Raw genomic sequence first — 27,490 nt, forward strand, 5'->3', positions numbered from 1 at the left:
ATTAAAAAAATAAAAAAAAAGAACTTAAATGTGAATGCACTAGTATTCAAATATAACATGTAACAATAAAAATGAAAGCTACTACCACGTTGTTACAAATGAAAATCAACATTCCATATTATTTGCCCTTAGTTTATGATAAAAATATGTATAAATGATGCAGATATTTTTATAAAGTCTCTGTATCTCTAATAAGATTTACATGAAGTGCCTCTCGTGAAGGGAAGATCTATTTGGATGTTTTTGCTCATAGAACTCATCCCTTGGCCTTACTGTTGTTACACAGTACTGAACTGTCCTCACTTGTCTCCTTTTGTCTCTTCACTCTTTCAAAGGTTTATGCATATAAAATTAAAGAAGTTTACTTACTGAGGCATGATTCTTCTGGAGACCATCCTTCTGCTGTGCAAGTCAGGTAGTCCCAGGAATGTTGTGAAGGAGGCACAAAATACTGATCACACTTATAGAGAAACTGTTGATTTACAAGTACTGGAAAGTATCCTCTGTATGAATAATATAACCGTCCATGTTTTAGTACAGGATAATTAAAAGGTTTCACTTGGAATAAAAAAGAGTAAAAGCAATGTTTTACCTCATTATACAATCAAATTAGAAATTAGCATTACCTCTATGAATTATATTCTTGTTCAGTTAATTACACTCATTGCGTTATGGTTTCTAGGAAAAAAAAATTATAGAAATTTCAGATGATTGAAGTATGTAAACAGGTCCTTGATAATGAAGGTTTAATTATATCTTGTGGGTCATATTATATAAAATTTCTATGTGGATTGTCTTGGTAGAAAACTATACAGACTTAGTAAATGAATTCTCCTTAAGTATAGTAGTCCTAACCTTAGTTGACTTAATTAGATCTTAGTCAACAGATGCAAGTACAGATTTTATCTTGTGGCTCATTTGCCTTGCTTTACTTTCTTTTCCATTCTCATCAGAAACCAAATCCTGACATTTCTTCTCAGACCAAGTCAATGTAGAAAGAAAATATGCTTTTTTTTTTTCAATTAACATTCATTACTTTAATTTTCTGTTTTTTGGAAACATGTGATATATATAGAGAACCACAATAATTTTCATGGATCTAATCACACAGAAAAGTAACTATTATTTATCACTCAAACTAGATATTAGACATCTTTTCCTTTGCTTATCTAATCAGAGAAATGAACAATCAATAATTCTTAATTTCCAAATGGTTAAGATTAAGGGAAACCCTTGAATAAAAATGTGTAATTTTAATTGGAGAATGATGAATCTTCATTTTCTTATAAATATTTTAAATGAGGTATAATATAATTACAATTTATTATTATTATATATCGAGTAAGATTCACATATATGCTTACTAAGTGAATTATAAACTTTGAATCTTTGCATATCTTAATCCCTCTAACAAAGACTTGTCAATTATATGCTCTCATGGCCTATAGTCTGCATCTCTTATCACTGATAGAATTCCCACACTTTTTTGAAGCTTCTCTACATTTTTTAGTTTGAAATTCTTATTTAGTTTGATTCCTCTTAAGTAACTGTCTAGGTTTCTTCCCACTACTTTTTGGAGATTAGAATAATTTCTCTTCATCCTTGAATTTTACAAATTTAATCATGTATGTCGAGATATGTGTATTTAACAATAATTCCATGGTGGGCAATCTTGAGTGTTTGTATTTTCAGGAGCCAAGTGAAAAGAACTCAACTTTGTCATTACATTATAGAGGAGAGATTTGAGTCCTGATTACCTGAGTTCAGATCTAGTACAGTTATTCACCTCATTTTGATGCTTCATAGGACATGAATGCAGTAAAATAATCTGCTGAGACTTACTTCCAAAAGGTACACGAAGAGGGCATAATTAAAAGTAAACATCATTACTATCACTGGCCTGAGCTACTTTCCTCCTCTCTTGTATTTGGTCACATGTAAATCTGTCTTTGTCTCTCTAACCAGATCATTTATTGAAGCACATACAATAGTCCACTATGGTCGGAGTGGCAATGACTTTGTCAGGACTCAGAACAGCCTCATTCTCCTCTTACACTTCTACCAACACAAGTTCTGGTCTCATGAGCAGGCCTGGCTGTCCCTCATAGTGTTGGCTCAGATTGATCTCAAAATTGATGAAAAGTATTCACTAAGTTTTAAAAGTCTTTCTAGTCTTTCTGTAGTTGTGCAGCTTATTCCTATGATCCAGGCCCAGGATCTTATAATTATCACAACTGAATATCATGTTATTAAGTCTAAACTACACATGGGAGTCTTTCTGAGTGATGAACCTGTCCTAATGCGGGTTCACTTTCAGTACCTCAGTATCATTCCAGGCACATCTCCTCTGCTCCATTAAACTGGTTGTTGATACAAAACAGCAATGGAGCAGGCCTGAGTACAAAATCCTGCAACTTATAATCAGCTTATTTAATGAAATTATGAATATCTGATAAACTATTTAACTGGCCAACTTCCTCATCTTGTCCACAAGAACTTTACAAGGTCCCTTGTGGGATAACTTCGCTGTGATATAAATACATTTGGGTTAATCTGCCATTTTCATAGGGTTTCCCCTATGGCTCAGTGGGTAAATAATCTACCTGTAATGCAGAAGACAAAGGAGATGTGGGTTTGGTCCCTGGGTCAGGCATATTCCCTTGCAGAGGAAGTGGGAACCCACTCCAGTATTCTTGCCTGAAGAATTCCAGGGACAGAGGAGCCTGGAGGGCTATAGTCCAAAGGGTCGCAAAGAGTTGTACATGTTTGAGGGACTAAGCAAGAGCACCATTTTCATAAATCCATCTTAAACAAAATTAAATATCTTTAGTATAATACTTATGCAGATTGAAATCTGTTTAATACTGCTAACACCTTCATTTAAAGGAACTTATGCTTCAAAAAATCATTTTAGATTTATGCTTGTAATTACTATTAAGGTCATTGACCTGTTTTATAGTTACAGTTTTCTTTCATGGAATAACCAGTTTAAGTATGCCAAAATTTTACAACGTACTGTTAGAAAAAAGAGTATTGTTACTTTAGAGGCAGGAAAGAAGTTGAAGAGTAATGGAAGCATCCCCAGAAAATACTCTGTTCAGTTGACCTGATGTTTTTCTATATGTGATGGTTTTAGGAACGTCCACAACGCCTTCCACACTCCTCTCTCCAAATATTAGAGCATAAGTCCTCTCTACCGAGTGCATAGGACTTAGTGACCATTTCTCATGATTACACATGACTGACATGACAGTGTGTGAAAAACTCATACCTGGTGTGGAGGCTTCCTCCTCCCTGTCTGTGGTCACTGGCCCTGAGGAAAGCTAGCTGTCTATCAAGCAACCTGCAGAGATGCCCAAGTGGTGAGGTACGGAGGTGTCCTCCAAAAGTCAGGAGAGTGAGCCAACTCGGAAGCAAAGCTTCCAACACAGCTGAACATCCAGGTGACAGCAGCCCAGGCCATTACCCTGTTGCCACCCAAACAGAGTGACTCAGACCTAGCCAGCAAAGCCCTTTCCTCATTCTGAGCCACAGGAGCTCAAGAATATGGAGGTGTGTTGTCTTAAGCCAATATGTTTTCTGGAAAATTTGTTAATTAGGACCATGTATCTAATACAATGGGCATCCCAGCTGGTGCTAGTGGTAAAGAAAGAACCCGCCTGCCAATGCCAATGCAGGAGACATAGTACAGGCAGATTCAATCCTTGGGTTAGGATGATCCCCTGGAGGAGGGCATGGAAACCCACTCCAGTATTCTTGCCTGGAAAATCCCATGGACAGAGAAGCCTGGTGGGCTACAGTGGATGGGGTGGCAAAGAGTTAGACATGACTGAAGTGACTTAGCATGCAGGTATGCAGGCATGTACAATAATAGGTGTTAGGTGATGTGAGTTTTACTTAATGGCTTGAATCTGATATTACAATTATTTTGCATGCTAAAAATTTCATAATTGTACCCATAAATTATGAACAATAACTTTGCATAAATATTGAAACATTTAGTTTAAGACAACTTTTGGAAAGAATTTAGTTGTTAATGAGAAGACAAATGTTGCACTGGAATATCTGATGAAGATTTGTCAAAGTTTCACATTTCTCTTTCATATTATGTATTCTTTTCCTCTTGTTTGCAAATATGCCTGTAGTCTTTCCTAGCTGATTAATAAACCATCACTCATATACCTGGCAATCAGGAGAAAATGAATTATACAACACATCTGCCTGCCCCTCAGCAAGAATAATGGTGATACAGCCTTTCTTATAAGTGATCTGGGGCCTGAGCTGCTCTTAACTGTAACACTTAGAACTGTACATGGATCTTTATTGTGCTGTAAATGTTGTTCATAAATAAAATTGCCAAATGGACTAAAATAACATGCAACAAATTATGAGATGAATAATGCAGAGTGATGCATATTCTATTCACATCTTGAATTTCACAAGGTATTATAAAACTCTGAGGTTTCATTTAAAAAAAACTTGAAGACAACTGGATTATTAAATAAAATGAAAGACAAAAACATCATAATGAAAAACATAGAAGTTTGTGTTTTTTGGAGTAAAATCTTTGTTTTTAATATGATTTAATTGCTTATATTAATACATTTATATACTTTACCTTTTTCATTAATTTTTATTGGAGTTGCTTTAAAAATGTTGGGTTAGCTTCTGCTGTACATCGAAACGAATCATTTATATTCATATATATGTGTTTATATATATATATATATATATATATATATATATATATGGAAAAGGCAATGGCACCCGACTCCAGTACTCTTGCCTAGAAAATCCCATGGACAGAGGAGCCTGGTAGGCTGCAGTTCATGGGATCACTAAGAGTCGGACATGACTGAAGTGACTTAGCAGTAGCAGCAGCAGCATTATATATATATATATATATATATATATATATATTATATATTTATATTCCCCCCCCCTTTTTTTTTGTATTTCCTTCGCATTTATGTCACCAGACATAATTGAGTGGAGCTCCCTGTGATACACAGTAAGTTCTCATTAGTTATCTATTTTATTCACAACAGCCAGGACAAGAAAGCAACCTAAATGTCCATGAACAGAAGAATAGATACAGAAGAAGTGGTACATATATACCTTGAAATATTACTCAGCCATAAAAAGGCATGGGATTGTGCAATTTGCAGAGACATGGATGGAACTAGAGATGTTCATACAGAGTGAGGCAAGTCAGAAAGAGAAAAATAAATATTGTATAGTATTTCTTGTTTAAGGAATCTAGACAAATGACTCAGATCAACTTATTTCCAAAGCAAAAATAGAGATAGAGGCATAGAGAATGGATATAGAGACACCAGGGGACCCAAGGGTAGAGTGATGAATAGGGAGATTGAGCCTGCCATATACACACTACTGTGTTAAAAATAGATAACTAATGAAAAGAACTTATAAGTTTAAAAACAAAAGTGACAAGTTTTGTTTTTGTTTTTTGTTTTTTTGGTTGTCAACATTTCCATTTCTCTGAAAATAATTCTAAATGTTTTGGCATTACACTGGAAATTATTCCACATTTTGTTAAAGGAAAATATATCTGGTACCTAGCTGGATTTTTAAAAGCCTTAAACTAACAGTGATGTTGATGACCTTTAATAGATTTATTAAGCTACAATCACAATACAGTCAACTGAACATATTTAAAATGAGATTTGAACCTGCAAAAAATCACCATATGTAAAATTATAACAATAACCATTGTTCTCCAAAGTTTCCTCATAGTACAAGTAAGAGTCTCCTAAACATTCTGGAATTATAATCAACTTTTCTGTGCCACATTTTCTATTCACATTTTCATAAGCATATTCACATGACCCCATAATCTACATTTTGCACTTTGGAACTCAGCAGACATAGAAAAGTATTCATTTTGTTTTCCCCTTTTAGATGAATATCTGATCAATTTTCCATTAAGGTATTCTTATGGTTATCTCACAGGGCAGATTATTTTAACCAGTTGATTCAATCACTATTACACACACAGGAAAGTAGATAGTTATATTTAGGAGGAAGGCTGAGTGCTCACATCTGTTTCAATTTACCCTGTCGATGAGCAGTGTAAAACCACGAGGTGAGAAGGACATTGATTAACAACATGTTAAATTTTCCCAATGGTTTAGTTCAGTTCAGTTCAGTCACTCAGTCATGTCCGACTCTTTGCAACACCATGAATCGCAGCACGCCAGGCCTCCCTGTCCATCACCAACTCCCGGAGTTCACTCAGACTCACGTCCATAGAGTCATTGATGCCATCCAGCCATCTCATCCTCTGTTGTCCCGTTCTCCTCCTGCCCCCAATCCCTCCCAGCATCAGAGTCTTTTCCAATGAGTCAACACTTCGCATGAGGTGGCCAAAGTACTGCAGTTTCAGCTTTAACATCATTCCTTCCAAAGAAATCCCAGGGCTGATCTCCTTCAGAAAGGACTGGTTGGATCTCCTTGCAGTCCAAGGGACTCTCAAGAGTCTTCTCCAACACCACAGTTCAAAAGCATCAATTCTTTGTCACTCAGCCTTTTTCACAGTCCAACTCTCATATCCATACATGACCACAGGAAAAACCATAGCCTTGACTAGACGAACCTTTGCTGGCAAAGTAATGTCTCTGCTTTTGAATATGCTATCTAGGTTGGTCATAACTTTCCTTCCAAGGAGTAAGCGTCTTTTAATGTCATGGCTGCAGTCACCATCTGCAGTGATTTTGGAGCCCCCAAAAAATAAAATCTGAAACTGTTTCCACTGTTTCCCCATCTATTTCCAATGAAGTGATGGGACCAAATGCCATGATCTTGGTTTTCTGAATGTTGAACTTAAAGCCAACTTTTTCACTCTCCACTTTCACTTTCATCAAGAGGCTTTTTAGTTCCTCTTCACTTTCTGCCATAAGGATGAGGTGATTGATATTTTTCCAGCAATCTTGATTTCAGCTTGTGCTTCTTCCAGTCCAGAGTTTCTCATGATGTATTCTGCATATAAGTTAAATAAGCAGGGTGACAATATACAGCCTTGACGTACTCCTTTTCCTATTTGGAACCAGTCTGTTGTTCCATGTCCAGTTCTAACTGTTGCTTCCTGACCTGCATACAGATTTCTCAAGAGGCAGGTCAGGTGGTCTGGTATTCCCATCTCTTTCAGAATTTTCCACAGTTTATTGTGATCCATACAAAGGCTTTGGCATAGTCAATAAAGCAGAAATAGATGTTTTTCTGGAATTCTCTTCCTTTTCCCATGATCCAGCAGATGTTGGCAATTTGATCTCTGGTTCCTCTGCCTTTTCTAAAACCAGCTTGAACATCTGGGATCTCACGGTTCACATATTGCTGAAGCCTGACTTGGAGAATTTTGAGCATTACTTTACTAGCATGTGAGATGAGTGCAATTGTGTGGTAGTTTGAGCATTCTTTGGCATTGCCTTTCTTTGGGATTGAAATGAAAACTGACCTTTTCCAGTCCTGTGGCCACCTCTAAGTTTTCCAAATTTGCTGGCATATTGAGTGCAGCACTTTCACAGCAACATCTTTCAGGATTTGAAATAGCTAAACTGGAATACCATCACCTCCACTAACTTTGTTCGTAGTGATGCTTTCCAAGGCCTGCTTGACTTTACATTCCAGGATATTTGGCTCTAGGTCAGTGAATACACCATCGTGATTATTTGGGAATGAAGATATTTTTTGAACAGTTCTTCTGTGTATTCTTTCCACCTCTTCTTAATATCTTCTGCTTCTGTTATGTCCATACCATTTCTGTCCTTTATCAAGCCCATATTTGCAAGAAATTTTCCCTTGGTATCTCCAATTTTCTTGAAGATATCTCTAGTCTTTCCCATTCTTTTGTTTTCCTCTATTTTTTTTTTGCATTGATCTCTGAGGAAGGCTTTCTTATCTTTTCTTGCTATTCTTTGGAACTCTGCATTCAGATGGTTATATCTTTCCTTTTTTCCTTTGCTTTTCTCTTCTCTTCTTTTCACAGCTATTTGTAAGGCCTCCCCAGACAGCCATTTTCCTTTTTTCATTTCTTTTCCATGGGAATGGTCTTGAGCCCTGTCTCCTGTACAGTGTTACGAACCTCATTCCATAGTTCATCAGGCACTCTATCTATCAGATCTAGGCCCTTAAATCTGTTTCTCACTTCCACTGTATAATCATAAGGGATTTGCTTTAGGTCATACCTGAATGATCTAGTGCTTTTCCCTACTTTCTTCAATTTAAGTCTGAATTTGGTAATAAGGAGTTTATGATCTGAGCCACAGTCAGCTCCTGGTCTTGTTTTTGTTGAGTGTATAGAGCTTCTCCATCTTTGGCTGCAAAGAATATAATCAATCTGATTTTGGTTTTGGCCATTTGGTGATGTCCATGTGTAGAGTCTTCTCTTGTGTTGTTGGAAGAGGGTGTTTATTATGACCTGTGCATTTTCTTGGGAAAACTCTATTAGTCTTTGCCCTGCTTCATTCTGTATTCCAAGGCCAAATTTGCCTGTTACTCCAGGTGTTTCTTGACTTCCTACTTTTGCATTCTAGTCCCCTATAATGAAAAGGACCTCTTTTTGGTGTGTTAGTTCTAAAAGGTCTTGTAGGTCTTCATGGAACCGTTCAACTTCAGGTTCTTCAGTGTTACTGGTTGGGGCATAGACTTGGATTACTGTGATATTGAATTGTTTACCTTGGAAATGAATAGAGATCATTCTTTTGTCTTTGAGATTGCATCCAAGTACTGCATTTTGGACTTTTTTGTTGAACATGATGGCTACTCCATTTCTTCTGAGGGTTTCCTGCCTGCAGTAGTAGATATAATGGTCATCTGAGTTAAATTCACCCACAGATACTCCAGTTGCACTGTTTAGGGTTCAAAAATCTGCTTCATTTGCATTTACCTAGTGTGACTGAATTTATGTATTACAATGAAGCTAGTTAATTAGTGCCATTTAATAAATATCAAAGTTCAAAGTTTTGTAATGTCCCTAACTTGTTTCTGTTGGTAGTTTCACAATAAGTTATTGTATTCATCACCTGATATCTATGTGCACAACTTTCTGTGGCTAATATGGACTGGTTCCAAAGCCATATATCAGATACTAACTTTAAATAATATATTTTAAGAGAGTAGGTGAAGTTTTTCCCAGCCATTTGAGTCATACTAATCAAGCTGGCAGTGAGCAGAGACCATCCTTTGCTTAAAAAATTAGGCATGTGGCTTGTTGTTCAGTTGCTCAGTCCTTTCAGACTCTTTGTGACCCCATGGACTGTAGCATGCCAGGCTTCCCTGTCCTTCACTATATCCCAGAGTTTGCTCAAACTCATGCCCATTGAGCCAGTGATATCTTCCAACCATCTCTTCCTCTGTTGTCCCCTTCTTCTCCTGCCTTCAATCTTTCCCAGCATCAGGGTCTTTTCTAATGAGTCAGTTCTTCACATCAGGTGGCCAAAACACTGGAACTTCAGCTTCAGCGACAGTACTTCCAGTGAATATTCAGGGTTGATTTCTTTTAGGATTGACTGGTTTCATCTTCTTACAGGCTAAGGGAGTCTCAAGAGTCTTCTCCAGCAAACAGTTCAAAGGCATCAATTCTTCACCACTCAGCCTTTTTATTGTCCAGCTCTCACGTCTGTACATGCTACTGGAAAAAACATAGCTTTGACTATACAGACCTTTGTTGGCAAAGTAATGTCTCTGCTTTTTAGTATGCTGTCTAGGTACGGTATTTTTCTTCCAAGGAGCAAATGTCTTTTAACTTGAAGTGAAATTAAATAGCATGCTCTCAAGGAGCAAGTGTCTTTTAATGTGACTTGAAGTCAAATCTTCTCAGCCCAGATGGCACTTGGTTCAGTCAGTTCAGTCACTCAGGCGTGTCCGACTCTTTGTGTCCCATTGGACTTCATCATGCCAGGTGGCGCAAATGGTAAAGAACCCGGAAGACAATGCAGGAGACTTAAAAGACGGGCATTTGATCCCTGGGTTGGGAAAATCCCCTAGGGAAGGAAATCACAACCCACTCCAGTATTGTTACTTGGAGAACCCATGGACAGAGGACCCTGTCAGGCTACAGTCCCTGGAGTCTCAGAGAGTCGGACATGACTAAAGTGACTTAGCATCACAACTGCCTATAGTTATATATTTATATATATTTATTTATATATATATTATATATATTTATATATACAAATTTATATATTTGTCAAAATTTCTTGAACTGTGTGCTGAAAAAGTGTAAGCTTATTGTACCTAAAGTACCTGAGTAAAGTCAGATTTTATTTTTCATATGTGAAAACTATACTTCTTTGTTTTATTTCTTCCGTTTAATTTAAAACAATTATGTAACTCTAAAAGAAAGCTATTTTAATAGAATAACTGCAAATACAAAATATCAAAATTTAAAAATGAACATGGCATTTTTCTGTCAACCCTGTGTACTACACTTTTTATAAAAATTTGATATCAACCGCCTAAACATTGTATTGTGAGTTTTGTTTTTTAATTTTGTGTTTGTGAGTTACTCCATTAAAAATAATTATTTTTAAGAGTGATTCTGAAACCATTTTATTTTGTTCTATATATTTTCTTAATTACTAAAAGATCTTACACTTAAATATTCTTGATGTATTTAAAAGATTGACTTCTCATAAGGCATTAGTATAAACCTAAATTGCTTTCTTGATATTAGACTTGGACTGTATAATTTATCATTTGTATTTTAGTATGATGATAAGGCCACTTCCCCCCAAGAGAAATGACTGTGTAGGATCAGCAGCAGCAGCAACAGGATCTGTTCATAATTCTTTAATTTAAAAAAGAAAGAAGCCTGATATATACAGACTACTATATATAAAATAGACAACAAATAAGGATCTACTATATAACACAGAGGACTCTACTCCATACTTTTTTATAGCCTATATGGGAAAATAACCTTTAAGAAAAGTGTATATCTTTAACTGATTCACTTTGCAATGCATCTGAAATTACACATTATAAATCAACTCTATTCTAATAAAATTTGTTTTTAAAATAAAAATTAAGTCTGAGATTTTTTCAAGATTTTCATATTTGCAAATAATGATCTGCACATAGTACATGCTTGTCTCATTTTTAGCTTAGAAAATCATAACCTTTCACTGAGATTGAAAAAATAATTTGTCTTCTTACTGTCCAGGTTACCTCCTTAAACTCACTCTTCATTATGTTTTCCACATTTGCCATCTTGTATGTAATTCTTTTTCTCCTGGTGTTTCACGTTGCAGACTTACAAAATATGCCTAGATTTTCCTCTTTAGTACTTATTTAAGGTGCCAGACCATTGCCTATTCTTTAGTACCACAAGTGATGATGCTTTCACTTAACTTCATACCCTAGAGGTACATATTTATAGATATATATTTTTTCACTGTGTGTTTTCAAACATATTAGATGTCTTAGTACAATTGAGAAAAGACTAAAGAAAATTTTATTTATTTATTTATTTTTTGTAACTAGCCTTCTGAATTCCAGTTGAGCTATTCCAAATCCTGAAAGACCATGCTGTGAAAGTGCTGCACTCAATATGCCAGCAAATTTGGAAAACTTAGCAGTGGCCACAGGACTGGAAAACGTCAGTTTTCATTCCAATCCCAAAGAAAGGCAATGTCAAAGAATGCTCAAACTACCACACAATTGCACTCATCTCAAATGCTAGTAAAGTAATGCTCAAAATTCTCCAAGTCAGGCTTCAGCAATATGTGAACCATGAACTTCATGATGTTCAAGCTGGTTTTAGAAAAGGCAGAGGAACCAGAGATCAAATTGCCAACATCCGCTGGATCATGGAAAAAGCAAGAGAGTTCCAGAAAAACATCTATTTCTGTTTTATTGACTATGCCAAAGTCTTTGACTGTGTGGATCACAATAAACTGTGGAAAACTCTGAAAGAGATGAGAATACCAGACCACCTGATCTGCCTCTTGAGAAATCTGTATGCAGGTCAGGAAGCAACAGTTAGAACTGGACATGGAACAACAGACTGGTTCCAAATAGGAAAAGGAGTACGTCAAGGCTGTATATTGTCACCCTGTTTATTTAACTTATATCATGAGAAATGCTGGACTGGAAGAAGCACAAGCTGGAATCAAGATTGCTGGGAGAAATATCAATCACCTCAGATATGCAGATGACACCACCCTTATGGCAGAAAGTGAAGAGGAACTAAAAAGCCTCTTGATGAAAGTGAAAGTGGAGAGTGAAAAAGTTGGCTTAAAGCTCAACATTCAGAAAACGAACATCATGACATCCAGTCCCATCACTTCATTGGAAATAGATGGGGAAACAGTGGAAGCAGTGTCAGACTTTATTTTTCTGGGCTCCAAAATCACTACAGATGGTGACTGCAGTCATGACATTAAAAGACGCTTACTCCTTGGAAGGAAAGTTATGACCAACCTAGATAGCATATTCAAAAGTAGAGACATTATTTTGCCAACAAAGTTTCATCTAATCAAGGCTATGGTTTTTCCTGTGGTCATGTATGGATATGAGAGTTGGACTGTGAAGAAGGCTGAGCGCCAAAGAATTGATGCTTTTGAACTGTGGTGTTGGAGAAGACTCTTGAGAGTCACTTGGACTGCAAGGAGATCCAACCAGTCCTTTCTGAAGGAGATCAGCCCTGGGATTTCTTTGAAAGGAATGATGCTAAAGCTGAAACTCCAATACTTTGGCCACCTCATGCGAAGAGTTGACTCATTGGAAAAGACTCTGATGCTGGGAGGGATTGGGGGCAGGAGGAGAAGGGAATGAAACAGGATGAGATGGCTGGATGGCATCACTGACTCAATGGACGTGAGTCTGAGTGAACTCTGGGAGTTGGTGATGGACAGGGAGGCCTGGCATGCTGCAATTCATGGGGTCGCAAAGAGTCGGACATGACTGAGCAACTGATCTGATCTGATCTGAGCCTTCTGAAATACTGGGGCAATTGTAAAACAATTCCACTGTTTTACCTCCCACCCTTGCACACTAGATTCATGTTAAATAAGTTAGACTTCACAGCTTTTTTTCTACTTTTTAAAAACAGTGTCTTCAAATATGCTTAGTCAAAAGCCATGTCAGCTAGGAAATTAATTAATACTCCTTAATCAGTGTAAACAGATCAATTTGGGTCAACATGACTCAAAGTTAAATCTTTTATTCCCTAGCTTAACTTCAATAACCAAGACTACACTGAAGAAAGATACACTGCTTTTCTTATCTTTATAGTAGATTTACCCAAACCACTGCATTATGTGTGTGTATGTATTTTTTTTTTTTTACACAATGGGCCAAGTAACTATAGATAAGAATGAAGTTTTGCCATTTTAAACAACATAAATGGACTTGGAAGGTATTATTCTTTGTGAAATTTGTCATACAGGGAAATACAAATACAGTATGATATCATTTATATGTGGAATCTAAAAAATAAAGAAAATTAATGAATATAACAAAACAGAAACAGACTCATAGATACAGATAACAAGCAAGTGGTTGCCAGTGGGGAGAGGGAAACAGGGAGGGACAAGATAGGTATACTTGATTAAGAGGTGTTAAGTATTATGTATAAAATAAAGAAGCTCCAAGGATATACCATACAACACAGAAAGTATAACCAATATTTTACAATAACTCTAAATGCAGTATAATCTTTAAAAATTGTGAATCTCTGTGTTATACACCTAAAACTATTGTAAATCAACTATATATCAATTTAAAAATTATTTAAAAACAAATTATTTTAAAGATTTGCTAAAACTCTTTAGGTGAAAGTTGAATATGAACTAAGTCTGTAAATTAACACTCATCTTTACACAGAATGGCAATAAATGCAGAAAAATGATAGGACTGATCTTTAAAAAATCACCATTTTCTAGGCAACAATGAAATAACTGCTTGCAGCCTCGGGTCTTAAAGAGACTCTACAACCATTAGTTGAAAATTTTGGAGAAATAATATCTACAAAAATGTTAAGATTTACAGCAAAGATAACTTGTCAACTGTAACAATTTCATTTAAGGGTGAGAAAACCAGCTGTTACTAGCAATTCAGATTTAGATCAATTAGCACCAATAGCGAAGGCCACTTGATTTGATGCAGTACAAAGTAATAAGATATCACCTTAAATATTTTAGCTTAATTATTTATGTCTCTATTTTAATATTAAAATTTGTATATTTATAAAGTTAAAATGTTTATAGTTAACTGATTTAAGCTTAATATGCTGTTTAAAATTTATGGATATAAAAATCACGTTTCAGACTGTTGGTGCATGTTTCTAAAACACTCTGTACCAGCAAAATCAGGAGAATGATACTAGACCTGGAGATCATTACAAATCGATCTCCAAAGCTCTCAACATATGTTGTTTCACTTAGTATATGTCTTCATTTTAGAAAATATTTTGTGGTTCAAAGGTGGTGTATATTAAAGAACAGAAAAATTCAAAAATTCATGTAAGTAAAAAGAAGTTAAGCACATTTACATGTATTATCTGTATATTCAACTATAGCTATTCCAAGTGTTTTCTTATACTTCTTGTCAATATTTTTCTATAAAAAGATATTCAATATTTACAGCAGTGTCTTTATGTGTGTGTTTATACCTAATGTTGAACTTTTTAACCACTTATATACCATGTTGCAATAGTTATGCAATATGATTCTCATTGTTCTTTATTTGAATTATTATGTGTACTTTGATGAGCATATTGTAAAATATTATGAGATCCAACCAGTCCATCCTAAAGGAAATCAGTCCTGAATATTCATTGGAAGGACTGATGCTGAAACTGAAACTCCAACACTTTGGCCACATGATGCGAATAACTGCCCCATTTGAAAAGACCCTGATGCTGCGAAAGATTGAAGGCAGGAGGAGAAGGTGGTGACAGAGGATGAGATGGTTAGATGGCATCACCAACTCGATGCACATGAGTTTGAGTAAACTCCGGGGGTTAGTACTGGACAGGGGAGGCTGAGGTGCTGCAGTCCATGGGGTCACAAAGAGTCAGACATGACTGAAATGAATTGAAATGAAAATATTATGTATTTCATCGTTTTTGGTTTATTAATCTATTGATAGATGAGCAAAAGTAAGATAAACTATACTTAATTACTGACATAGGTATGACATAGTTTGCTTTTATATGTTTGTTAAGTGATATTATCAATATTTTGAAGTTTTCCATTTCTTTCCACACTTTTTTCCCATGTCTCCTAAAACAGTTTCAGAAAACCTTCAGAAGTAATGGAGAAAGCTTTAAGAACTTTAGGAAACTGATGGATGGAAAGAGGCATGGAAGTGATTGAATCTAACTTCTTGCTGTAAATGTTTCATGAACAAGACACATAACATTTTGACTTGCAAAGTTTAATGAGGTACTTTTAAGAAGTGATTCATTGGTCTTCCATCTTTCAATTACATCGTTCCCACATATTTAACATAAATCTGTTTTATGATTCAAGATGAGTTAGAAACTACTTGATAAAATAAACAAAATTGAATTAATAAGGAAAAATCTGAATACATGTACATATTTCAATTTTACAACTGCATTTAGTCAATGTTTTTTCCACAGCTAGGATACACCACCTCTCCTTCCCGACAAGTTGTTCGAAATGTATGTTCTGGTGTCACCGGATGATAACCATGTTGACACATGAATTCAATATTATCCTCTGTTTTAAAGTAAAGTTTTGTATCAGGTTTCCATCTTAACTCTATGTGATGTTTTCTCATCGTTTCTTCTGAAATTACACATGCCTCTAAAGTTAAAGAAAATAAACATAAAATTTTAGTAGTATGCAAATGCTTTCTATAGAATTTCAGGGTTTCAAGAACTTTGTTCCAAATATTCCTCCTCAAAACTTTTCCAAACAAATACACTGAAAATCTATAATGTAGGTTTCATCATGTTAAAAATTTAATATTACAAGAATGAGATACTTCATTTAGTGTAATCATTAAATGTTATAATGAAAGATTCATAATGTCAGTTATCATATGAAGACCTTTCATTAAGGAACCACTGTTGCTCAAACATGAAATTTTCTAACTTTATTTCTATATACAGATATGAATACTTGGTTGTAAAGCATGAAAAAGAATGGTGGTTATTTAATCCATAAAAATTCTATTAACAGTTAAACATTATGCTGTGTACAAGGATTATCCCAGGATCCAAGAGAAGTTTAAAGCATTTACCTAAGCATTTTGGTGGTTCTGACCACTCTCCATTCTGACATACTACGTTTCTGTTTCCCTGTAGTTCATAGTAGGCCTGACACTGGTACTCAACACTCATTCCTGGAGGATACACCGATTGCAAGAGTGAGGTAATGTCTCCGTTGTCTATTGGTGGAGGAGGCCCACATTTTCCTTGAGAGTCTAAAAAATAATGGTGCTTGATTTATTCAAAGACCACCCGTACAGTTTTAAATAAATAAAAATGTAGCCAAATATATAAAATCAAAACTTATGACTTCTGATGACAGAAATGATTTGTAGAAGGAATTTTAATCACTTAATCAGAAATGCACATTTTAAGACCTAATTTTTACCCCCATGGAAGCACATATAGTACATTAACAAATATGTCTGCTTTGCAGTGTCCTGATGATAAATCATATTTCTTTCAGAATATATGCTGGAAAGATGGATAGCTAAGATTAAAAAAATTGACCCTTTTAAACAACATGTTGCAGTGTTTGAAATGAAATTTTGACTTCCATTTCTGGACAAGATGAGGTAAAAATGTTTGTGCTTATGGCATCTGCTAAGTATTCCTTCTGACAAATAAAGGTCCTGATACAGTATAAAAACTAACACAGGAGACTGTGAAACAAGTAGAGAAGTCAATCTGCTTAGGGACCTCGGGATTGAAAGAATTACACTGAAGAGAGTCCTTGCAGTTTTCATTTTGCCATCTATGTATCCCAAATGGGCCCCTGAGACTGCAACCCAGATGTAATACAAGTCCAGAAAGAAAAAATCTCATAAAGCAGTTGATCTCTTTAATAAAAGGCCCAGAAAAGAGTAGCTTAGCAAGACACAAACAATTGTCACAATACTGACTTAGTCTAGAAATACACCTTGTGTGCACCAGGACCCAGAGACCCCACAGAGACTGAGTCAGAACTGTGTTTGAGTGTCTCCTGTAGAATTATGGGTGAGCAGTGGACTGCTGCAGGGGCAGGGGCTCTGGGTGTAGTAGATCTGGGTATGGCATGAACCTTCTTGGAGGAGGTCAACATCACCCCACAATAGAGTCACCAGAACTTACACAGGACTGTGGAAATAGACTCTTAGAGGTCCCAAACAAAACCTTGTGAGCACCAGGACCCAGGAGAAAGGAGCAGTGACCCCACAAGAGACTGACCCAGACTTGAACGTGAGTGCCCAGGAGACTGGCTGAAGCTTGGGTTGGTGATGGCCTGCTGCAGGGTTGGGGGCACTGAGTGCAGTAGTGCATGCATAAGACCTTTTGAAGGAGGTCAACATTATCTTCCTTACCTCCACCGTAGTTTGGCCACAGGTCAAACAACAGGGAGGGAACACAGCCTCATCCATCAACAGAAAATTTGTCTAAAGATTTACTGAGCATGGCCCCTTCCATCAGACCAAGACTCAGTTTCCCCATGAGTCAGTCTCTCCCATCAGGAATCTTCCATAAGCCTCTTAACCTTATCCATCAGAGGGCAGATGGAATGAAAATCACAGTCACAGAACATTAACCATTCTGATCACATGGACCACAACCTTGTCTAACTCAATGAAACTCTGAGCCATGCCCTGTAGGGCCACTCAAGACAAATGGGTCATGGTGGCGAGTCCTGACAAAACATGGTCCACTGGAGAAGGGAATGGCAAACCACTTCAGTACTCTTGCCTTGAGAACCCCATGAAAAATATGAAAAGGCAAAAAGATAGGACACTGTAAAATGAACTCCTCAGGTCGGTAGGTGCTCAATATGCTACTGTAGATCAGTGAAGAAATAACTCCAGAAAGAAAAAGGAGATGGAGCCAAAGCAAAAACAACACCCAGTTGTGGATGTGACTGGTGATGGAAGTAAAGTCTGATGCTGTAAAGAGCAATAGTGCATAGGAACCTGGGATGTTAGGTTCATGAATCAAGGCAACTTGGAAGTGTCAAACAGGGGTTGGTAAGAGTGAACATCAACATTTTAGGAATTAGTGAACATTAAAATGAAATGAAATGGGTGAATTTGACTCAAATGACCATTATATCTATTACTGTGGACAAGAATCCCTTCGAAGAAATGGAGTAGCCATGATAGTCAACAAAAGAGTCTGAAATGCAGTGCTTGGATGAAATCTCAAAAGTGACAGAATAATCTCGGTTCATTTCAAAGACAAAGCAATCAATATCACAGTAATCTAGGTCTATGCCCCGACCAGTAATGCTGAAGAGGTAGAAGTTGAACAGTTTTCTGAAGACCTACAAGACCTTCTGGAACTAATACCCCAAAAAGTTGTCCTTTTCATTATAGGGGACTGGAATACAAAACAGGAAGTCAAGAGATACCTGGAGTAACAGGCAAATTTGGCTTTGAGGTACAAAATGAAGCAAGGCAAAGGCTAACAGAGTTTTGTCAAGGGAGTGCTCTGGTCATATCAAATATCCACTTCCAAAAACACAAGAGAAGACTCTACACACGGACATCACCAGATGGTCAATTCCAAAATCAGATTGGTTACATTCTTTGCAGCCACAGATGGAGAAGCTCTATACAGTTAGCAAAAACAAGGCTTGGAGCTGACTGTGGCTCAAATCATGAGTTTCTTGTTGCCAAATTCAGATTTAAAATGAAGAAAGTAAGGAAAACCCCTAGACCATTCAAGTATGACCTAAATCAAATCCCTGATGATTATAGACTGGAAGTGACAAATAGAGTCAAAGGATTAGATCTGATAAGAAAGAATGCCTGAAGAACTATCAACAAAGGTTAGTGACTTTGTACAGGAGGCAGTGATCAAGACCATCCCCCCCAAAAAAGTAATGTAAAAAGGCAAAATGGTTGTCTGAGGAGGCCTTAAAAATAGCTGAGAAAAAAAGAGATGCTAGCTAAAGGCAATGGAGAAAAGGAAAGATAAACCCATTTGAATGCAGAGTTCCAAAGAATAGCAAGGAAAGATAAGAAAGCCTTCCTCAGTGATCAATGCAAAGAAATGGAGGAAAATAATAGAATGGTAAGGACTAGAGTTCTTTTCAAGAAAATTAGAGATACCAAGGGAGTATTTCATGAAAAGATGGGCACAATAAAGGAGAGAAATGGTATGGACCTAACAGAGGCAGAAGATATAATAAGTGGCCAAAATACACAGAAGAACTATACAAAAAAGATCTTCATGATGAAGATAAGCACGATGGTGGGCTCACTCATCAACAGCACAACATCCTGAAATGTGGAGTCAAGTGGGCCTTAGGAAGAATCACTACAAACAAAGCTAGTGGAGGTGATGGAATTCCCGTTGAGCTGCTCCAAATCCTAAAAGATGATGCTGTTGAAGTACTGCACTCAATATGCCAGCAAATTTGGAAAACTCAGCAGAGGCCATAGATTGGAAAAGGTCAGATTTCATCTCAATCCCAAAGAAAGGCAATCCCTAAGAATGTTCAAACTACTGCAGGATTGCACTCATCTCACACACTAGCAAAGTAATGCTCAAAATTCTCCAAGTTAGAGTTCAACAGTACTGAACTGTGAACTTCCAGATGTTTAAGCTGGATTTTGAAAAGGCAGAGAAACCAGAGATCAAATTGCTAAAATCCTTTGGATCATAGAAAAAGAAAGAGAATTCCAGAACATCATCTACTTCTGCTTTATTGACTATGCCAAAGCCTTTGACTGTGTGGAAAACAATTCTTTGTTGGAAAAGAATTTTCCAACAAACTGTGGAAAATTCTTAAAGAGATGAGAATAGAACACCTGACATGCCTCTTGAGAAACCTGTATGCAGGTCAAGAAGCAACAGTTAGAACTTGACAAGGAACCACAAACTGGTTCCAAATCAAGAAAGGAGTATGTCAAGGCTGTATTTTGTCACCTTGCTTATTTAACTTATATGCAGAGTACATCATGCTAAATGCTGGGCCTGATGAAGCACAAGCTGAAACAAGATTGTGCAGAGAAATATCAACAACCTCAGATATGTAGATGACACCACCTTTAATGGCAGAAAGTGAAGAATTAAAGAGTCTCTTGAGGAAAGTGAAAGAAGAGAGTGAAACGTTGCCTTAAAACTCAACGTTTGGAAAACTAAGGTCATGGCATCTGGTCCCATCACTTCATGGCAAATAGATGGAAAACAATGGAAACAGTGAGAGACTTATTTTGGGGGTCTCCAAAATCACTGCAGATGGTGACTGCAGCCATGAAATTAAAAGACATTTGTTCCTTAGAAGAAAAGTTATAACCAACCTAGACAGTATATTAAAAAGCATAAATATTACTTTCCCAACAAAGTCAAAATTATGGTTTTGCCAGTAGTCATGTATGATTTTTCCCATGGTCATGTATGGGTGTGAGAGTTGGATGACAGACAAAGCTGAACACTGAAAAATTTATGCTTTTGAACTGTGGTGTTTGAGAAGACTCTTGAGAGTCCCTTGGACAACAAGGATATCCAACCAGTCAATCCTAAAGGAGATCAGTCCTGAATATTCACTAGAAGGACTGATGATGAAGCTGAAACTCCAATACTTTGGCCACCTGATCTAAAGAACTAACTCATTTGAAAAGATCCTGATGCTGGTAAACACTAAAGATGGGAGGAGAAGGGGACGGCAGAGGATGAGATGGTTGGATGGCATCACCAACTCGATGACCATGAATTTGAGTAAGCTCTGGGAGTTGGTGATGGACAGGGAGGCCTGGAGTGCTGCAGTTCATGGGTTTGCAAAGAGTTGGACATGACTGAGTGACTGAACTGAGCATATTTAGTCTAGAAACACACCAATGTAGAAATCTAAGACCAATCCTTTCCCTGTCTTGATCTACAGGAGCCATGAAAATAGCCCTCATTTCCACCCACATGATGGGGGAACAAGAAACCTCTGCCCTTTCTCCTAATTCAGAGGAAGCTGGATGAGAAACTTTGACTTGCACCCTACATGGCAGTAATGGAGGCCTGATTAATGAGGGAGTCCAATAACATCCTTAGTCTCAAGATATAAAAGCTCATCTGTCCGAATAAAGTTGAAAATCTTTTATCAGGCCAAGACCAAGTAAGGCTCAAAAGAGAAAAAACAATCAACAGAAGAAAACACTGAGACGACACAGATATGGAAATTTTGGATGAAGCCTTCACACTGAGATGACACAGATATGGAAATTTTGGATGAAGCCTTCACACTGAGATGACACAGATATGGAAATTTTGGATGAAGCCTTCATCCAAAATTTCCATATCTGTGTCATCTCAGTGTTTTCTTCTGTTGATTGTTTTTTCTCTTTTGAGCCTTACCTGGTCTTGGCCTGATATATGATTTTCAACTTTATTCGGACAGATGAGCTTTTATATCTTGAGACTAAGGATGTTATTGGACTCCCTCATTAATCAGGCCTCCATTACTGCCATGTAGGGTGCAAGTCAAAGTTTCCCATCAGGCTGCCTTATGATCCAGCAATTCCACTGCTGGGCATACACAGTGAGGAAACCAGAAGGGAAAGAGACACGTGTACCCCAATGTTCATCGCAGCACTGTTTATAATAGCCAGGACATGGAAGCAACCTAGATGCCCATCAGCAGATGAATGGATAAGAAAGCTGTGGTACATATACACAATGGAGTATTACTCAGTCATTAAAAAGAATACATTTGAATCAGTTCTAATGAGATGGATGAAACTGGAACCTATTACACAGAGTGAAGTAAGCTAGAAAGAAAAACACCAATACAGTATACTAACACATATATATGGAATTTAGAAAGATGGTAACAATAACCCTGTGTACGAGACAGCAAAAGAGACAGTGATGTATAGATCAGTCTTATGCACTCTGTGGGAGAGGGAGAGGGTGGGGAGACTTGGGAGAATGGCATTGAAACATGTATAATATCATGTATGAAACGAGTCTCCAGTCCAGGTTTGATGCACGATACTGGATGCTTGGGGCTGGTGCACTGGGACGACCCAGAGGGAGGGTATGGGGAGGGAGGAGGGAGGAGGGTTCAGGATGGGGAACACAGGTATACCTGTGGTGGATTCATTTCGATATTTGGCAAAACTAATACAATATTGTAAAGTTTAAAAATAAAATAAAATTAAAAAAAAATCCAGTCCAATTGATAGAACCAGAAAATAAGTTATTTAAAAAACTACATGGCTCAACAATACACTGCAGACAGCAGAAGGATGAATAAGTTTGAAGATAAACTAACTTTGAAAATAGACTGAAAAGAAAATGGACATAGCTTCAAGGACCTGTGGGAAGATAGCAAAGAACTGTTGAACATGAAATCGAAGATAATGAATAATAGATAAAATAATAATGGCTGGGTTCTCTGTGCCATTATTTTCTGATGGTCCAAATGGAAAGAAAATCCAAAAGAAAGAGGGTATGTGTATATGTGTAGTTGATTCACTTTGATGTACACTAGAAACCAACACAATATTGTAGAGGAAATGCACTCCGAAATTATTCTTGAAAAACAATGGCTAAAAATTTCTCAAATAGGGCATATGACTTAGCGACTAACCAAAACAACAGCTACGTATTAAAAATGCTCAGTGAATTCCAAATGGGATAGATCCAAAGAACTTAATGTCAAGATACATTATAATCAGTTCCTGTTATGTTGTTCAGTCACTCAGTCGTTTCTGAATCTTTGCAACCCCATGGATTGTAGCAAGCCAGGCTTCCCTGTCCCTCACTAACTCCCAGAGTTTGCTCAAAGTCTTGTCCATTCTGTTGATCATGCTATCCAACCATCTTATCCTCTGATGTCTCTTCTCCTCCTGTGCTTAATCTTTTCCAATATCAAGTTCTTTTCCAATGAGTCAGCTCTTCTCATCAGGTGGCCAAAATACTGGAGCTTCAGCTTCAGCATCAGTCTTTCCAATGAATATTCAGGACTGATTTCTTTTAGGATCGACTGGCTTGATCTCCTTGCAGTATAAGGGACTCTCAAGAGTCTTCTCCAGCACCAGAGTTCAAAAAATCAATTCTTTGGTACTCAGCCTTCTTTGTGCTCAGACATTCACATCCATACATTAATGCTTGAAAAACCATAACTTTGACAATATGAACCTTTGTTGGTAAAGTGATGTCTCTGCTTCTTACCATGCTGTCGAGGTTTTCATAGCTTTCCTCTTTGCTTTCTCTCATTAGAGTAGTGTCATCTGTGTTTCTGAGGTTATCAGTGTTTTTCTTAGCAATCTTGATTCCAGCTTGTGATTCTTTCAGCCTGATATTTTATATGATGTACTCTGCATATAAGTCAAATGAGCAGGGTGACAATATACAGCCTTGACATACTCCTTTTCCAATTTTGAACCAGTTTGTTGCTCCATGTCTGGTTCTAACTGTTGGTTCCTTACTTGCATACTGGTTTCTCAGGAGGCAGATAAGGTGGTCAATTAGACTTTCCCAATTTTGAACCAGTTTGTTGCTCCATGTCTGGTTCTAACTATTGGCTCTTTACCTGCATACTGGTTTCTCGGGAGGAAGGTAAAGTGGTCAATTAGACCCATCTCATTAAGAATTGTCCACAGTGTGTTGTGATCCACACAGTCAAAGACTTTAGTGTAGTCAATGAAGTAGAAGTAGATGTTTTTCTGCATTTCCTTTGCTTTTTCTGTGATCCAACGGACGTTGTCAATTTAATCTCTAGTCCTACACCTTTCTAAATTTAGCTTGTACATCTCCAACTATATTTTTAATTGTTGTATATTCTTTATACTTATCAAGGTTGAATACAAACATAGTTCTATTATTTGTAGCTATTTACAAGAAAATATATTAACAATATTAGTTTTCACCTACACCATAGATTGATGTTAATAAAGGTTTAAATAATTTACTTCAAATTTCATAATGTGTTAAAGCAAAATTATGCTAGTAATATATAATAATAGAAACATTTTTTCAGAAAAAGAGTGTTAGGATGGAAAATTGTCATATATTAATATAAAATAAGCTTGATATGGGGTGACATTTTTAATTTTGAGAGTGTAGTGCTTGTAGCAAGCATAGACATTGGAAACAATAAAACAGAAATAGTAGAAATGGATATTATAAATACCCACTTCACTTAAAGTGAATAATTAAAATATCACCTCAAAAATATCACTGTGCAGCTTTGGGATGAAAAAGACAAATTCAGCAGACTGTTCTTAGAAAATCTACATAAATATCTATGTGTTGCTACAGGAAAACTTTCAGCATAGCAGAATTTGGTCCTGTCTAAAAGTGTTTCTCTGTCTCTGCTAACTAGATGTTTATGAAGATTTCCTAAGAGAGAATTTTTCACAAAGATATCTACCCTAGACATTCAAACATATGAACTATACATCACGTTATTTGAAGCTTATGTGCCATGACCTTATATCTTTGCATAAAAAAAAAAATAACTTTTAGGCTTAGGAGGAGAGACTCTGGCTTAAGAGTCCCTTAAAATAAAAGCAGATGCAATCAGCATAAAGGTCTCAGCTAAAAATAAATGAATTTGTCTTAGAATACTGATAAGGCTCCTAGCAAAATTGTTTTTAGTCACAAGATGTTTTAAAGTGAAAAAACCTTGACCTAAAGGGTACAATGATATTGTACTCCACTATAATTAATCATTAAAAAAATGATATACATTTCCCAAAGCTTTGTACCTGATCTTTTCAAATACAACCTTGGAACCACAAACATTTCATATGACTATCCCTCAGGAAAAAAAAAAAAAAAGAAAGAAAGAAAGAAATAAATAAGGATAAAAATATATAGTTAAAGAGTACTTTTATATAGTTATCATCAGCATAAAGAATGCTAAGATAATGAATTACTTACTAATGCAGACAGGTTGAGATGACCATCCATTTTGCAGACATGTAATCAAGCCTGATGTCTTACCATCTGCTGTTACGTATCCTGACTTACACTTATATTCTGTTTGTTTATTTAGGGGATACGTAGAGGCAGATTCAGACAAAAAATCCATTCTCAATTGTTATATTGTATTTTGAACATGTTTCTAAAAGGGAGAAAGCATAAAGAAAAGGTAAGCATATATTTGATACACATTTCATAAGGACCCAAATAAGGTAAAGATACAAAAAAGGAGAGTAGTTTATGACTATTAAACAGAAAAATCTAATCATTTAAGTTCCTGTGTCAGACAGAAAAACACAAAAGAAAAAACTATGAGTTTCCAAAGATATTAAATGAATTCACTTTATTTCCATATTCTGCTACTACTACTACTAAGTTACTTCAGTCTTGTCCGACTCTGTGCGACCCAGAGACGGCAGCCCACCAGGCTCTGCCATCCCTGGGATTCTCCAGGCAAGAACACTGGAGTGGGTTGCAATTTCCTTCTCCAATGCATGAAAGTGAAAAGTAAAAGTGAAGTCGCTCAGTCGTGTCTGACTCTTCGCAACCCCATAAACTGAAGCCTACCAGGCTTCTCTGTCCATGGGATTTTCCAGGCAAGAGTACTGGAGTGGGTTGCCATTGCCTTCTCCTCCATATTCTAGAACAATGCAAGATTTAAAATATTTCAGAATCTCTTCTAGGAAATTATTAGAAATCTGTTTGTCTAAATGATCTGGAATCCCACAGCATGTCAGAAATCTTTTAGCAATGGGTTTCCTTTCCTGAGATTTGTTGAAAGTATTGTCTAGTCAGGATCTCTTAAACAACCCAGAACACAGATCAGGTGATGATCATAGAATCTTTCACCATAGTGATCCCAGCCTTTGTCTCTGAGAATGTGAAATGTTGTCATCAAAACTGGGTGCATATCAGTACATGGAGTTCAATGAAGATGACAAAGATCAATACATGCATTGTAGACCTCAGTCTACTAAGGTCAAACTGCTGATCCTTCAAACCATGAATAACTAAACTTGGAAAAGTACAATTCTGTCACTTATTAGATATCTTCATAGCACTCAACTAATTTTTTTTAGTAATGCATGGATAAAGAAGAAATGAAAAGGAAAACTTTGACTATTTTGAATTGAATGAAAATAACACCATGATAAGTAAAGTTTTATAAGATTTATGAGATGACACAGAAGTGTCATCTGAGGGGAACTTTAAAATTACATAGCAATAATAGAACATGATAAAGACTAAAAATCAATAATTGTTTTTACTTAAAGTTGAAAATAGAAAAGCAAACAAACCCAACACATACAATTTGGAAAGAATGCAGTGGTATTAGTAAGAGAATGAAATAGGCCACCTTGACCTCTCCTTCCCTCCACAGACACACTGAATTAACAGCCATTGTGTGTATCAGCTCCTTTATTCAAAATAGAAAGAGTAGATGAGAAGTTCTGCATTTAAGGCAAGTGAGAAAATGCCAAATCCTAAGTGGCAGGGAAAGCTAAGACACATTCTTGCAATAAAATCCATGCAGCAGAGGACCATACAGTTTGAAGGGAATACTCAACTCCCAGCTTCTCCTGGGAGAAGAGTTTGATCCACAACCTAGGTCTCCGATTTTCCAACTGATAGTCCAGGGTTAGGCTTCCAATTAGCCTGCCTCTGAGAAGCCTAGGATTTCCAATCTCCTGGGATTACAGAAATTAAGTGGCAGTTATGAATCTGTATCAGCACTTCTCACAGGTCTTCGCCTAGCTTAATGAAGAGTGAGCAACTCCCAGTTTCTCCATGGAAGGAGTCAGACGGTACATCTGGACCTTCATCTTTTCCAGCTCTGCCTGAGGAATTGGCTTCTAACTAACCTGTCTCTGAGAGCTGATGAAACCCAAACTTTGTATCGTGCCTGGGGACTACAAAGAGCTAAATCATGGTGCAGAAGGCACAAGGTTTGAAGTAGCATGCAGGCATTTGCCACAGCTCCTCTCCCCAGTTCAGTGCAGAGTGAGCGAGGTGATAAACTCCAATTGCCTGCTCTGCCAACTATTCTGACTTGTAGATCACTGCATACTCTCGACTCCTGGAGGAGGCTAACTATAAACACAGAAGTTTGGATGAGCAGAGAGGTTAGAGAAGCACCCAAAATTCTAGCCATGCTGACTGAAAGAGCTGAATTCTGGCAAGGTTCTACATATGACGTCAGTCTTTGAAGACTAGGACAATTGGATGTTTAGTCTAACGTACAGATATCCACACAGAGAGTCAAGAAAAATGATCAATTGAGAAGTATGTTCAAATGAGAAGAATAAGATATCCACTGATTTTTATCTGACCCAAGAACAGAAATTGGACATCCATCCACAGCAAACCTGACTTGTAATGAGGTGTGGGTTCATTATC

General features: G+C 36.8%; 1 protein-coding gene across 4 annotated transcripts in view; it reads right to left on the reverse strand.

The window, feature by feature from the left end:
- Window positions 1-15,130: 15,130 nt before the first annotated feature.
- LOC790886 (uncharacterized) overlaps window positions 15,131-27,490 on the reverse strand; it is a 147,735-nt gene continuing 135,375 nt past the window's right edge. For 3 of the 4 annotated variants that reach the window (XM_059875590.1, XM_059875589.1, XM_059875591.1), the window contains 2 exons: window positions 16,234-16,416; window positions 15,393-15,794 (listed from right to left, as the gene is read on the reverse strand). In XM_059875590.1, coding sequence (XP_059731573.1) covers window positions 15,586-15,794; window positions 16,234-16,416 — 392 coding nt within the window. In that variant the 3' untranslated portion in view covers window positions 15,393-15,585. Of the gene's footprint in view, window positions 15,795-16,233; window positions 16,417-27,490 lie in introns of all 4 variants that reach the window. The other variant, XM_024976665.2, reaches the window with a different exon arrangement.

This window comes from Bos taurus, chromosome 16 (genome assembly GCF_002263795.3).
Source record: "Bos taurus isolate L1 Dominette 01449 registration number 42190680 breed Hereford chromosome 16, ARS-UCD2.0, whole genome shotgun sequence".
NCBI classification, from domain to species: Eukaryota; Metazoa; Chordata; class Mammalia; order Artiodactyla; family Bovidae; genus Bos; species Bos taurus.